Source organism: Aedes albopictus, chromosome 2, assembly GCF_035046485.1.
Source record: "Aedes albopictus strain Foshan chromosome 2, AalbF5, whole genome shotgun sequence".
Taxonomy (NCBI): Eukaryota; Metazoa; Arthropoda; class Insecta; order Diptera; family Culicidae; genus Aedes; species Aedes albopictus.
Window position 1 is genome coordinate 256,915,839 of NC_085137.1, and position 14,034 is coordinate 256,929,872.

Below are 14,034 nucleotides of genomic sequence, written 5' to 3' on the forward strand. Positions count from 1 at the left end.
CATATCACCTTTTTAACACTTTAATGCGCCTCCAACGGTTCATCACGAACCGGCTGCTGCAGATGGAGTATGGATGATCATATGCATCAGACATGCTCGATAAACACATAGGAACCGCCGGGGCTCATTAGAGTCTATTCCCAAGCAATAGTTCTAAGTCGGTTGGATTTGAAAAGGTTTTGATGATCATGACAAATCCTAATAAAAGCATTATAGGATTTGTGACAGGTTTTGGAATCTTTCACAGCCAGCAGACTTCAAAATGTTGTTTGGGCTCTATTTCCCACGTTTCTCGGTTGATTTTGATTAGTAATTTATTGATGTCAATGCGTTCGACGTGACATTTTGGACAAAAACCGACTGCTTTTATTAACTGAACAACGTTACTTGTGTTTAACTAGGTTGACATTTCTAGGCTACACTTGAGAAAATGGCATGGTTTATCTAGATAGGACCGATAGGACAATTGAACGAATTTGAATATTTTGCATAGTATTTGTAGTGGGATGAATACATAATAGACAAGCAATCTTTATTATTTTAAAATTTTATTGCAATCAACTCACCAACTTGGCGTATTTTTGTTTATCTCTTAGATGGTATTATGACATCAACAGAGAAATATCAGAAGTTCAGTTAGGCTCAGTGTACCAGCTATGGCTATAGTACCTCAAATTCGCCATAGTTGATTTTCAACCTTTAAAGATACAAATCAACAAGAAAAAAATCGTGAACAACAGATCACGATCACAAAAGATGATTGCAATCATTCAAACTTCACAATTTGCTCAAATTATGGTAGAAATAAATCATTTTCCTTAACTTTTCGGCCTCCTTGCACCCTATTTCGCCATAGTGTACCAGTTATGGCCACTCCCATAAGGAATGCATGTAAATAGTGCGAAGTGGAACCCAAATTAACAAATGTGTCCATAACTGGTACACGGTTCCTATCATTGGCACACGCCGTAATAAATACTAAAAGTAGTTTTGGCTCCGTTTTTATATTTTTCCTGTAAAGTATGAAAACTAATCAATCATTTGACCTATTGTTTACATTCGTCGGTCTTCTTCTTATTTTTGTAGAAATAGTTTTTCTTAGGTGGTGCGATAACTGGTACAGGCACCCTACATGTTTATGTGGGGTTTGGACCGATCATAATTTAAGGACACAAGAGATGAACACAGAGAAGTAGAAAACGATTAGCGAAATCAAGAAAACAATTTGTCCCAGGATTGACTATATTTTAACATACGGGGTTCGATTGATTCGATGAAAAAAAAAACAAACATACGACAACTGACTTAACGAGGAGAAATACATATTAAACGGAACCATACCACAAAATCAAACAAGAAGACAAACACAAATTGTGTGACCATAACACTACATAGGCAAATCCTGAATGACTGACCAATTGAAACCTTTCCAATCTTCTACCGTAACTTTTTGAGTCAGTTGCAACAGTGTCTTGATGGATATCATTTTCCGCGTACGGCTGGTGGCAAACTGCTTCTGAAAGATTACGTACTCTTTTCTATCTTCGGGTCTAGTGTAGAGGTTTTAACTCTATTCAGAGTGCAGCTAGAAACCTAGCAAAAAAAAACTAGAATGTCGCAATGTTCAGCAAAATTGTGTATTCTTGTAAGCTCAACAACTTTTTAGAACATGAAAAAATTGTAGAAAATCTTGGTAAAAAGCTATTATTATTTTAACGAGTTATAAAAAAAAACATATTTAAAAATCACTTAGACATCGATCTTTATTATAACTTTTAATCCATAATTTTTACATTATTTGCATGTTCTGCAAAGTTGTTGAGCATATAAAAATACACAATTTTGCAGAACATTGCGACATTCTTTCTCGTTAAATGAAGAAGTTATTAAATAATTTCAATATTTGATATTTTTTTATTTATTTACCATAACACATAAACAATACACTTGTATACAAAAGTTTAAGCCATTTTGATATAGTAGAAATATAGTTGTTTCATTATTCGAAACTGTTTACTGCGCCATTTTGCGCCGAAAAAAGTTACACGAGTTCAAAGTTACCCTATAGAAATCAGTCATTTGTAAATAACTTTGTTACCGTAAAACGGGGCGAATAGAAACACCTCCCAGCATACTTAGGCAAGTATCTCTGGAACCGTGCGTAATAAAGTCAGTTGCAAGGCTTTTAACTTTGGGTCCCTCCTCCCTCTTTAATTGCTGTAATTAGGATTCAAAACTTATATTGATTTCGTTAACTTATTTGAAAAAAAGGTTGCTTGTTTCTATTCGCCCCGCAATGGGGCGAATAGAAACAGCTTTAAACAATTTTCGATATTTTTTCCAATTTCAAGACAGAAATAACTTTTAATTCAATTAAAACTCTAACACTAGATTATAATAATTCACCTAGTGAAGAAAAAATTGTCGAATGTCGAAAAATACTTTAGTCTGTTAATATATACCAAATCGATAAAACGCAATTTCAATGGCGGAAGTTCGTTTGCCTCTAAATCGATACTTTGCTTTTAAAAATTTTCACAAAAAAATTAACGGAATTATCATCCCAAAAAAGGTTGATTGAAACACTAGTAGCATCCAACTAGCTAATAAAGTTATGTTTTGATGAATTTTAAAACATAATTGCCATCTTTTTTACAAGAAATTATTTGTTCCTATTCGCCCCATTGTTTCTATTCTCTCCGTTTTACGGTATTTCAAAAGCTAGCGTTTTTCGATGTTCAGCAATGTATTCTTACATTCCAAACAACTTTGTAGAACACGCAAAAAATCTAAAAAATCCCGTTAAAAAGTTATGATGAAATATTTATATGATTTCTAGGGGTCATGCACATACAACGCAATATATCTCGTAAAGTATGAGATTCAGCATTATGGCGTCTTTGACAAAGTTGTTCAAAATTGCATTTTGCACAACTTTGCCGAAGACTTCGAACGTCTGCATTTTTTGAAAAAATATTTTTTTCATCTCACTTATAGGTGGAATGATCATTCAACTCTTTATGTCAAAATATGCGCCTTGTCTAATGTAGAAACTTCTCCGAAAAAAACTATATCGCAAAGATCATCGGTTGAAACGTTATAAAAAAAAGCGCACGAAATCGGCTAAATAAAGAACTGTAGACTATTAGGTATTCAACTGGGGGCAGTAAAGAAAATAGCAATATTTCAATAACACAACAAACCCATTTATATTAACCCTGTGCTGCTCATAGATACACTTTTATGTTAGCATTAAACAAAAACCTCAATGTGCTACTTCCATTTAGCTTGGTTTGTCTGTGAACAAATTTCTTTAGGTCAGGTCATTGCACATGATGGGCAGTACCGCAGATCTTCTCCCGCCGGCCGCCACCTTTAATAATTGCATAAAGCCTCCACATATTGTTCCGATCCATGATTTCCTTTTATTCAGCAATGATACGCTCTTCGTGCTGCTGTTTTATACTGCGATAAAGTCGTGATTTTTTTGCTTTTTCCGTCGACCTTACCACACCTAACACCTATTATTTGCACTGTGTCGTGGATAACCTCCATTGCATTGTTGATATCGTTAAGCCCTTCATATCCTTCCTTATTTTTTTTCAGATAACTCCAATGAATCTGCGCATCAATGCGGAGTCGCAAAGCCTATCCACTCTGTTGGACGAATCGCTATCCAGCGATACGCGGGAGAATGGAACCGATCATCAAGCCTACGCCTTCACTGAGGTGGTATCGATGGGCAATCCAAAGGCAACATTCGAACAGCAATCCCAATTTGGGTGTCCCTATCATCCGGAAGACTTCCTCGTATTCAATGTGACGGTGGCAGAGCCAGAAAACGTGGCCTATCTAGTTGATCTGTATACGTACAGCTCACGTTCCAAGGAAGATGAACCACCCTACCATTTGGGCTATCATTATATTTTGCCCAACTTTTTGAAGAAATCCGAAGGCATCCTGGAGCTTCCGGTGACCTGCGCCAGCAAGCATCGTCCACTGGGCATGATGCGCATCGAGTACCTGAAAGTGACGCCGCTGCTTCCATCGCGGTGTACTCTTGAGCGATCTTACATTAGGTATTGGAACAAGCGCTGGACTGGGCTAGATGTTGGCCACAGAGGCTCGGGAACCAGTTTCAAGGCCAGCGATGGAAACGTGATCAGAGAGAATACGATCGCTTCTTTGAAAAACGCCGTGGCTCATGGTGCTGACATGGTTGAGTTCGATGTTCAGCTGAGTAAAGACTTGGTACCGGTTATCTACCATGATTTCGATATTTATGTCTCGCTGAAACGGAAAACGACCCTCGAGATCAATGATATGTTGGAGTTGCCGATGCGTGAATTGACGTTAGAGCAGCTGAAAAATCTCAAGGTAAATGCTTGGTTCTGCTCATTGACATATGATCACAATCTGTCCAAAAAACCATTGATTTCAAATAAGTAAAAAATCCAAAGTTTTTTGTGTGTAATTGTTGCTCCCTTGAGCGCAGGTCTACCATGTCGTAGAAGGTAGAAACCGCGAAGCACGCTTCTTCGATGAGGATCTCGACGAACACCAGCCATTCCCGCAGTTGGCCGACGCCCTGGAACTGATCGACCCTCACTGTGGGTTCAACATCGAAATCAAATGGTCTCAGAAGCTCAAAGATGGCTCGATGGAATCAGATCTAAATTTCGATTCGAATCTATACGTTGATTGTATTTTAAAAGTCGTTCTAGAGAAAGCCGGCAATCGGCGGATCGTTTTCTCTTGCTTCGATGCGGACATTTGTACGATGTTGCGTCTCAAGCAGAATCTGTACCCGGTGATGTTCCTGACGTTGGGCGTCACCAGTAAGTATCCGAGCTACCACGATCCGCGGTGCAACTCGATCGAAATGGCTGTGAGGAATTCTTGTGCTACAGAGCTGCTGGGAATCGTCGCGCATACGGAGGATCTGCTGCGCGATCAGACACAAGTAAGTTTGATAGCTTAAGCTCAAGTTTTGGTTACGCACCAAATCATTTCTCGTGGTTTTTATAGGTTAATCTAGCAACAGAGAAAGGATTGATTGTGTTCTGCTGGGGCGACGACAACAACTGCAAAGACACCATCAAGCATTTGAAGAGCCTCGGGATCCATGCAATCATCTACGATAAGATGGACATTTACTCAGATAAGACTGTCAAAGTAAGTGTATATTTTTACACATGATTTCTGTTTGTTATGTTGTTGTGTTTAGTGCTTTGTAAAGTTAAGCAGTGTTTGTCCTTTGTGTTATATCTTGCTATGTTTTATGTTATTGATATTATTGCCTTTTAGTTATGTTACCGTTGTATTATAGATGTATTTATCTCTTTATATTTATATATAGCTTGTAAAAGAAAGTTTATAAGAAAGGTTCTATCTCATTCCCACGAAATCATTTTTTTAGAACAAAAGCTTTTCTTAAAGATTCAGACCATAATCTGAAAGCTAGTGAAGGAAAATGTTAAGTTCATTCAAAGTCGATAATATGTCGGTTTGTGGTATTCGTGCAGCTGTGATAGCATACAATGACTAATCGGATGGGAACGGACAAGGCATCATTGTACAGTAACCTTACCCGAAAATGCCTTATACTGAGCTTCAATGAGACCGATAGCTCTAGGAATTCTTTAATTTGCTCTAAGATGATACAGAGCGCGACAATATGGTCCACACAGAATCGTTCGGCATGAAATACTGCTTGCTGCCTTCAGGGAATTACGTTCATTACAATCCTTCTGTATTTTCCTCCTGTATTTGGTTGGAGATAACTTTACAAAGGGCATAATGACGTTTGGCATAAAGGACATTTGGCATAAAGAAATTGTTTCGGGGTAACTTGTAAGTCTTGACAAAAATGAAACACTATTTATTCTATTTTGTCCGCCGTTTCGGTTCAGTTTAAAACCTTCTTCAACGACTCAGTAGTTACAGTGTTTTGTCCAGTGTGGTTCGGTAGAACCTGCAACTGTCGTTTTGGTTCGAATTTTCCCGCACAATCGCAGCCAAATTGGATGTCCTATCGGGGGAAAACCCGTTCCGAACATTAGCACTCTGGAATTTAAAACCTACTTCGAAAACGATCACCATTGCTCTCCAATTGGCTGAATATGGCACAATTATCTTCTCATAACCAGACTTCGTGAGTGCTGAGCAGAAGACCAATACGATGACGGAAGGCATGCTCGCCTGAGGTCAGAGTATAGAATAATATAACCCGATCCAATCTGTGTTTCATACGCATGCCTCATTGACTAGTTGGTCGGAGTTCTGCTAAACCGAACGAAAGACCATTAAAAAATACCTTTCTCAACCAGTAGAAATTTCTGTTTGGCAGAACATACAAAACATAAAATTACTTCCAACCACAGTGAACTGTAAACTTAGAATTAGCCAAATATTTTAGTTTTGGTCCGGACGATGAACACTTCAGGTTCTCCTCATTGCCGTCAGATATCTAACTTCTTACCAAATCATAGTAACAATTTGTGAGAGAATTGAACACCTTATTAAAAATACGGATGTTGATGGTCTAACTATGTTTCGATGGCGCTGATTGCCAAATCTACTGTAGGTAGGGTGTGGGGACCCGTTTTGGCCAGTCTAAGGGAAAGAAATTTTATAAAAATCATCAATAATCCTATGCTATCCTATCCTATCCTATCCTGGCCAAAATAGGCATATGGGAGCTGATTTTTTAGGCATAATTTATTTTTCTTCTAGTTTTCAATCAAAATGTATGGTTTTCACAGCTGTAATCAGCATATTATATTAGAATCTACTAGTGAAAAATAAATTAATGCCGATTCAGATCGTAACTGGCTGAATACCGCACTATGGCCAAAACTCCGGGCTGGCCAAAACTGAAGCTTCTGCCGTACATATTTTAGAATCAATTTGTTCTCAACAATACAAAAATCAACTGGTTTTGAAAACCTGCATTATGTCGATACACCTCACACTGATAATTCAACATTTTCTAAATCTACATACAAAACTGAGCCGAAATCCAAATTTTAATGCTTTTTGGTCCTCTTTGGATTTTGTATTGGACGGAGCTGTCAAACAGTTGCCTACCTGTCGAAAGGCGATTTTAGAAAATCTCTTTGAAATTGATTTTAGGTATCACAATTAAGTTCTAAAACAAAACAAATAACTGACACATATTTGCAGCATACCTAATTCAGGTATCATACCAAGACAAGGTATTGCTCGGTTATCAAGGTATTGAAATAACTTATTTTAGTATTTTGTAGGTATTGATAAAATACCTAAACGAGTTTTTTTTTTCGCAATCCGACTGGTTTTATCTATATAAAAAACAACACATTCAGCCACACTGAACTATAAATCATATTCTAATGTTTTGTTCAGCCAGAGTGAACTGAGTGCAGTGTACCGAGTAATGAAATGTAACTAGGGTACTGGTTCCCTTATTAAGCATGTGGCTCCCATTTTCATCCTACGAAAAACAGAGTATTGAAGCGTTGTTTGTTTTGTTTCTTATTTTTGTATTTTTTTGTTAGAAGTGAGCACGCATGAAAACAAAAAGAACGGAATCAATCGGTGCCGTAATCGCTTGTTTTCGAATAGGATGAATATGGGAGCATGAGATTACTGATGGAACACATACCCTATATCAATAATTTCAAATAATTATTATATATTGTTCATCTCTGATCGTTAATGAAGGCCTGCAAGTAGCATGTGCGCGGAGAAGTTTTAAGTAATCTCTGCTGTTGTTTATTTGTGAACATTAGCGTGCGCAGCTTTTTCTCTTTTTTTTTCGCTCATACTCTTTGATAAACACATGAAAGAGCGAGATAAAAGAGGGGGCATGTGCCCTTTGGATGCCGGAACGAGATCAGATGCTGTTTGAGCCGCACCTCAATCTAGCTGAAATGCAGAAGGACAACTGTGTTCAGGATGCACTACCACAGCTAAGGACACAACTTTTAGCTGGCGGCCTTTGTCATCAATTGTACCGTGGACGGATGAGGTGAGCATGAGAACTATGTTGTACGCTCCTTGTCGACTCACCATTTTGCACCCCTCCATTAAAGTTTGATGGTAAAAATCAACGAATTTGACAAGTTTGATAAATTTAAAAGATAAAACAGTACATTATTTACACATTGTATTTATAAAGATGAGTGAACAGTTAAGTGGGCCTTTTTCTTTGTTAGTGATTACATTTCTTTATAGACTACACCACTGAATCAAATTTCAACCATCGCGCAACAATAATGACAATGTCGCAACTGATTTGTTGCGACAATCCACCTAATGCGACAAAAGTTTGTCCCAACTTGAACAGAAAAGGATAAAGATCGTATATCGCGAGTTTGGAGATTTTTAAGCCTTGCATTGCGTTTTCGAGCGGTAACTGCGAATCGGTAAATACTGCAACGCTGTTGAAGATCTATCATCAAAAAAAAAAATGATTTTTAGCTAGTATTCATCGATTATTCAAGAGTTGAAAAGCACGCAACAAATTCAGCTCCCGTTTTGTCTGCAACAGAAAAAAATCGAGATTATGTCATCTGAGGGATGCGGACTCAACTTTTTTGGTCATTCAATTTGAGCACGTATTCTTTCTTCCAGTGCTCCCCGTTGTTTCTTATCTCTATGGAGATCAATTTCAAAGTGCGCGCATAAACTACTTCACACAACTTTTAAACCAAGACTCAAACATATCGATTACAGCAAAAGCTACAATAAAACGTATATTCAGCTGACTTGGTCGTTATGGGCTTGGAAGAATTATTTACAAACTTTAGGCAAGATTCACACATCATTTTCTCGCAGATAAAGCGTTTTATACGTTTTCGTATCTGACGACAAAGTTTGTGTGTCATTAAATGTTTCACTTGTTTTAGCGTGACCAAGCGAACCAAACTTGTATCCAGGCACACTCTGATCATTTTGGAGATTTGGTAGCAGCCTGGCTGCTGTCAAATTTCAGTCCGCAATCCTCAGTATGTCATTATCTGTTACCGGTTGGGATAAAGAGTAATCACCGTGCCTTCTTTGTTGCTTGTGTGCCTCTTTTGTTCGACAATTCTCTTCTCTGGACTACATTAATGGTATTGATCAAATCTCTAAAATATTTTTTTTTTACCTATGCCAACTGTCTCCAATTTCTCGATCTCCATCAGCTTGTGTTTGCACAATATTTAGATTATGTTACGTCGTTATTTTAACTGGATGGGCCTTGGTATGGTTTATTTGATTTATTCAGTTTGAAGTTCATTCTATTTAATAATAGCACTGTAGCACTAATTTGCTGCGTTTCTAGTTTAATGCGATTTTAAGTTCACATATCCATCAGCTCATGCCCGTCTTATTCATAAAAGTAAATAAGCGACTGCTGCTCCAAAAAAACGATTACTTCGGTTGCCATTTTGAATCTTTTGAAGCCCTCACTGCTCCAACGTATTCCATGGCCTCTCAGAGCATTTCTACATAAAAAAGCATCTCCTCCCTCTCACGTAGACTTGTATATCGTTCAATCAATCAATCGCTCTGTCCATAGCTTGTTGCCGAAGATCTGGTCGAGTTCAATACGGTTTTCTCTTCTTCTCTTCCCTACGACCTATCATTCCAGGTGGAGGGTGGCAATACCGCTTCTAGTCAGCAAAGTTGTTCACGGGGTTAAGCTCGATAACAATAATAATAACTCGTTTTGTGATCCCATATTGTACTGTCCTGTAAGCGCGTCTCTCATGTGTCTCGATGTGATTGTATTGTAGGAGGAGGAGAAGGAGAAGGAGGCGATCCCTACTGAAGAGGCATCGATTGAAGCGAGGAATGGCTTCAAATTTGGGTGGTTTCCCAATTTTCAATGGTTGTGAACTTACCTATATGCTGTAGCTATCCCCACCAGAGGATTGTTTCAATAATTGTTACTTGCCCAAAGCTATTTCTGTATGAAGGTTTAATCTATTTATTGTTATGTATTTTCCTACCTGTAGTCTAGATCTTTGTAAAGTATTGTGATTGTGAGTAATTATCGCTGAAAACAGGTCACCATTCACGCATTGAAATGGACAGTAAGAGTGGAAACCATTTTGACTATCCTTGCTGGACCATTTGGTTACCAAGCGGCTGATATTAATGAATATTTAGCGATTTTTTGACGAATTTAGCAGCGTTTCCCAAACTGTATGGGGTTATCGCTCCATTGAAGCTGACGAAATGTTTTTCTTTACAGTTCAATAGTTCCAGGAGATGGCCAAAATGTTTGGGATAGGCAACTTTTTGTCTCCCACAAAAAAAAAAACAACATGCTGTAACTTTTTATAGAGTGCTTCATCGACGGCCGGTTGACAACAGATCAGATCTTCATGCGCTCTTCGGCAACATTCATCAGCTAGATTTGAAAAACTCAAATTGACTTTGAACCTATGACTTCATCTTTGTAAAACACTTCAGTGCGGAGAACGTTGTTTGAAAATTCTTCATAGTAATTCCCATAAAAACCATGTTTTGCTTTTGGACCAGATCAAATTATCATCAAAATGGCTGAAAATTTGACAATTTGACAATTTGAAAATTGGACTCTAGTTTTGTACCAATGATTGTAATGAGTATATGGGAACTTTGATTATCTAACATGTTTGAAATCTGGACTGCCCTAAAATATAAAATTTGAGCCAAAGTTGTGTAATCATCAGTTTAATCATGTCTTCACAATAAAATTTAGTTGCTAATAATCAGGAAAATTTTAATTATTTTCAAAGCATTTGACTTGCGTTCTGCTGAACTAGAAACCCTTTAAAAGGGGTTTTTTGGTTAACAAACTTTCTATATATTTCAGACCGGATCATAAGTATGGTAAGTGGGGGCAGGATGGGTCACCTAAGAAATGTATCCCTATAACTTTCTGAATATAAATCGCATTTCTCTGTATTCTACCACGACTCTCAGATACACTAGTCAGCTATGATATAAGAGTATAAAAAGGTAATAAAGTTTGAAACCTGCGTCTTGACAAACAATTTTCAAAACATGGCCCATCTTGCCCCACCTCATTTTAACGGGGGCAAGATGGGTCAGCTATAAGAAAACTCGATTTTCCTCCAACAAAAAATACTATATCTTCTAGTTTTTCTCTATACATCTAAGCTCCATAGACGTACAGATTACATGAAGAAAGTGTTGAAACATATCGGTAGATTATTCTTAGAACTAGAAGATTTTTGTTCGGGTAGCCTTAAACGGACTTTGAAAATCTATATTTTTTGAAGGAAAATTTAAAAAATATGTTCTCAAATTTTCAGTGCTCTCATCGCTTCGATAATGTAGGTCACAGAATAGCCTTTCCATGAAAAATAAAACATTTTCAAAAACTATGCAAACATACCGAAAAATTAATGTGACCCATCTTGCCCCGTCTACACAATACACGTAGTTATATGGAATGTATAGCATAAGGAGTATAACGAAAAAATATTTTATTTTTTTCTGTGCGAGGAACGTATAGAATTTTCAAAACAATATACCACTTTTTTGTGTTTCCCCGTCTTTCATCTGAGAAAATTATTGAAAGATTCAAAACTTATATTGTGCGATTGAAAACGGTACTGACCCATCTTGCCCCCTGACCCATCTTGCCCCCACATACCATAATTGTTACGTGATTCTTGTTTATCAAAAGTTTTCAACCATTGGCCATAAATATTCAAAATCGCCTTTAAATTGGATTTCTTGGAATTATTTGAATTATTATTCTAGTTATTTCTATAGTTGAAACAATATTTGAGAATCGTCTAAAAAATCATCACATAATGGGTTTATACATTAGAACCCAGTTATCCCATTTGCAGCAATATTATATGTTTAAATATCAATTACTGTTCATAAAATAATATCTAAGGCAATATATCAACGGTTACCTGGTTTCAGCGAAAATTACTCGCATAGCGAATTTGTTGTATTATGTCCCAGACGTTTGAATGGTATAGTAATATTAAGGCGTGCAATGAGGCCCAATAGCTACCTAAACAAGCATCGTTTGATTTTCTTTTTGTAGGAAAGTGTATTTTTAGTGGGTGCTCGCGAGTCCCAGGCCGCCTTGCTGCAGCAGATAGATATCGAAAATCGACACGAGCAAATCGTTCATCACGATTTCGTAGTCCAAAGCAAACCGAACAAGGCCCCTTCCATAGATGCCACGACGAACGCGCCGCTGTCGCCGAAATCTGCTGCTTGAGTGGACCAGAGTGGGACTAGAGAGGTAAAAGATTGTTGATATTTTATGAACGGAAGAAATTTATGAATGTCGTAATCAAAATCCCTTGTTGTCTGATGCGAATGATCCAGCTTCAGTTGTTGGGGAACTTATTTGAAACCTTCGAATTTATACTGGATAAAACAGATGTTGTTCTTACTAATTCATCTTTCTCAACTGTTGTTAAAAGCAATCATGTAATTGTAAAGGCTATGAGCAGTAATATTTAAAAAAAACTTACAGCTGTAGAAAAAAAAAACGCAATTAGTTTTAGATAACACAATGAATGACATATTTTCAAACTTTAATCTCTTGGTCTTAGTTTTTCCTATTTAGCAAATCAAACTCACAATAAAATGCAACCAAATAAACAGAATGACTCACAACTCCACAAAAGCCTAAATAAATTTGACGGGTAATCAAGTTATAGACATGAGATTACATTAAATAGTCAATAATGAAGCTAAAGAAGATTGTTTCATTTTTATTCAGTAGCAGATTTTCAAACATCCATCAAAAAATAAATAATAGACAAGAAATTGTATTAAATTATTTTATATCACAGCATTTTTGGCTTGCGGGCACACTATATTCATAGAAAATATACACTACCCGGGTAGAAGTGAATGGCAAACCAAAAACAAAAGAATAACAAATTTTATTGTCATAACTTATTTTGTCATTCATGAGTTCTTCATGAAGAGCTTAAAACAACATGTGAATTAGCATAATATCATATCATATCAAAATATGGGTCATTCCGCGTCAAGTGACCGACCGCTTGCTATCGACCATCACGGATTTGAACCAAATTTGACTGAAACATTTATTTAGATGGAAAAAGAAAAAATCCAAATTTTGGTGCCTCGTTTTGGCTGATATGAAAATTATCCTCTCTTTCTTTTAATTTTATCATTGAAACGATTGCACATACACATTTTCGACCTTCGGCTTTTTTGAAGGAAATCCTTCAGGGAATCCAGAAAATATATTATTTTTTTGATACAGTGTTGCCAGATATCATATTTTTCAATTTTAAAACTAAAAATCGATTTTTCTCCAAATACAGTGCGGTACCCATATTCTGAACGGTTAAGGGAATCTCACAACAAACACTAAAATAAATGGAAGTTCTTGTTGCTAGAGATAATGCTTCACATTACCATCAAGTGTGTTTGTTGTCTAGCTAAATGTATAAAATAAATTAAATCTCATAATATTGCGACATTTGCACCCATTTAGACTCGGCTGAAATTCATTATCATCACAGTCGAATTTCGCACACGACTTCGCAGCGGCTGGCATGCACCAGTTCGGTTGAGTTCAAGATAGGGGCGTCGGATGCACAACAGGTAAACAAAATAAGCTTGATTAATGTGAAATTTCGCTGGGAAATGATGATTCAGTGGATTCTCAAATTATCACAGTAGTCTAAACATTAATGAGAAACCCAATAACTTGCAGTCTCTGATGTAGACATATTTTTGTTTGTGGACGACGTGTTCCTAATTATGGACACCATAAGAAGCCGTGGTCCTAATTCTGAACACATAGTGTTACTAACTATGTACAAACACATTCTCTACGTTCGCAGTTCTGTCAAAAACTATATGTTTTGTAACGATTGAATAATAGAGGGGCTTAATAAAATTAACACCTCAACTCTCGATTCTAAGGAAAATCTATTTTGCGTTAGCCGACTGTTCAGAATATGGAGCTGTCTATAATATGGTGCTCGCACGGTACGTATATTTTGATTTTAAAAATTTTGATTCCATCGTGTTTATCAG

The 14,034-nt window shown here is 36.9% G+C and overlaps 1 protein-coding gene across 8 annotated transcripts in view; it reads left to right on the forward strand.

The window, feature by feature from the left end:
* The window catches only part of LOC109428257 (glycerophosphocholine phosphodiesterase GPCPD1), a 76,810-nt gene extending 64,027 nt beyond the window's left edge, over positions 1-12,783 (forward strand). For 7 of the 8 annotated variants that reach the window (XM_029872474.2, XM_062851591.1, XM_062851592.1 and 4 more), the window contains exons 4-7: positions 3,607-4,377; positions 4,496-4,963; positions 5,029-5,175; positions 12,047-12,783. In XM_029872474.2, coding sequence (XP_029728334.1) covers positions 3,607-4,377; positions 4,496-4,963; positions 5,029-5,175; positions 12,047-12,226 — 1,566 coding nt within the window. In that variant the 3' untranslated portion in view covers positions 12,227-12,783. Of the gene's footprint in view, positions 1-3,606; positions 4,378-4,495; positions 4,964-5,028; positions 5,176-9,619; positions 10,545-12,046 lie in introns of those variants that run through there. The other variant, XM_029872476.2, reaches the window with a different exon arrangement.
* Positions 12,784-14,034: the final 1,251 nt, after the last annotated feature.